General features: G+C 53.4%; 1 protein-coding gene across 1 annotated transcript; it reads right to left on the bottom strand.

The window, feature by feature from the left end:
• LOC121814057 lies at positions 1-501 on the bottom strand (the record flags this gene model as incomplete). Its single annotated transcript, XM_042218054.1, is given in 1 exon segment — positions 1-501. A coding segment is annotated over 1 exon segment (501 nt), but the record flags the coding sequence as incomplete, so codon positions are not given.
• Positions 502-726: the final 225 nt, after the last annotated feature.

The raw sequence follows: 726 nt of genomic DNA, 5'->3' as shown, positions 1-726 counted from the left end.
CTGATGGTGGCATGCTGTCATACGCCCTCCGGCAAAGACACTCGACTTCATGGGCCAAAATGCGAAGGGGCTCTCCTGGCAATCTGCGTCTGTTGTGGAACTCTGACCTCAGCAGCACTGGTTGGTTATACTGCCCGAAACGTCTCTGAAGTGCCCCAACCAGAGCATTATAATCTCCCCTTTGTTCCTCGGTCAGCAGCAGCAGGCATGCAGCTGCATCCTCACACAGGCACAAAGCCAATTGGAAAGCTTTATGTTCCTCAGACCAGCCAGCTGCAACAGATAACAGCTCAAACTGTGCAATAAACACTTCCCATGTCGTCTTGCCGCTGAACTTAGGCGTTTTTATATTCGCCGCAGCTTGCTGGGCACCGCCATGTTTGTTTACATCACGTGACGGTGCGCCAAGCGAGGTTGACTCCCTCCCACCGGAATCACGGCGACTGTGCGAAAAGTTCCCGAAAAAATCCAGGCTCAGCAGACAGCCGCATCGCTGTTTCCCTCACTCTATGGGCAGGCGAGCGCGGGCGAACCTCCCTCTCCTTCTTAATCTTGTCCGGCAACATCCTCGTGTCTCATGATGGTCAGCGTCGCCAGCAACAGGGTGTCGGGCGTTTTCTGCGGGTTTTTTTTTCTTCACTTCTGACACCAGTGTAACGTTCGCAAGAACCAGACGGTTGGATCTCATTTTGTCCGTTTATTCGGTAACACAGGCAAACGGGCCGT

This window comes from Haplochromis burtoni, unplaced genomic scaffold (assembly GCF_018398535.1).
Source record: "Haplochromis burtoni strain Fernald_Lab_line unplaced genomic scaffold, NCSU_Asbu1 Contig_6844, whole genome shotgun sequence".
Classification (NCBI taxonomy): Eukaryota; Metazoa; Chordata; class Actinopteri; order Cichliformes; family Cichlidae; genus Haplochromis; species Haplochromis burtoni.
This window is presented reverse-complemented; position numbering and strand designations above follow the sequence as displayed.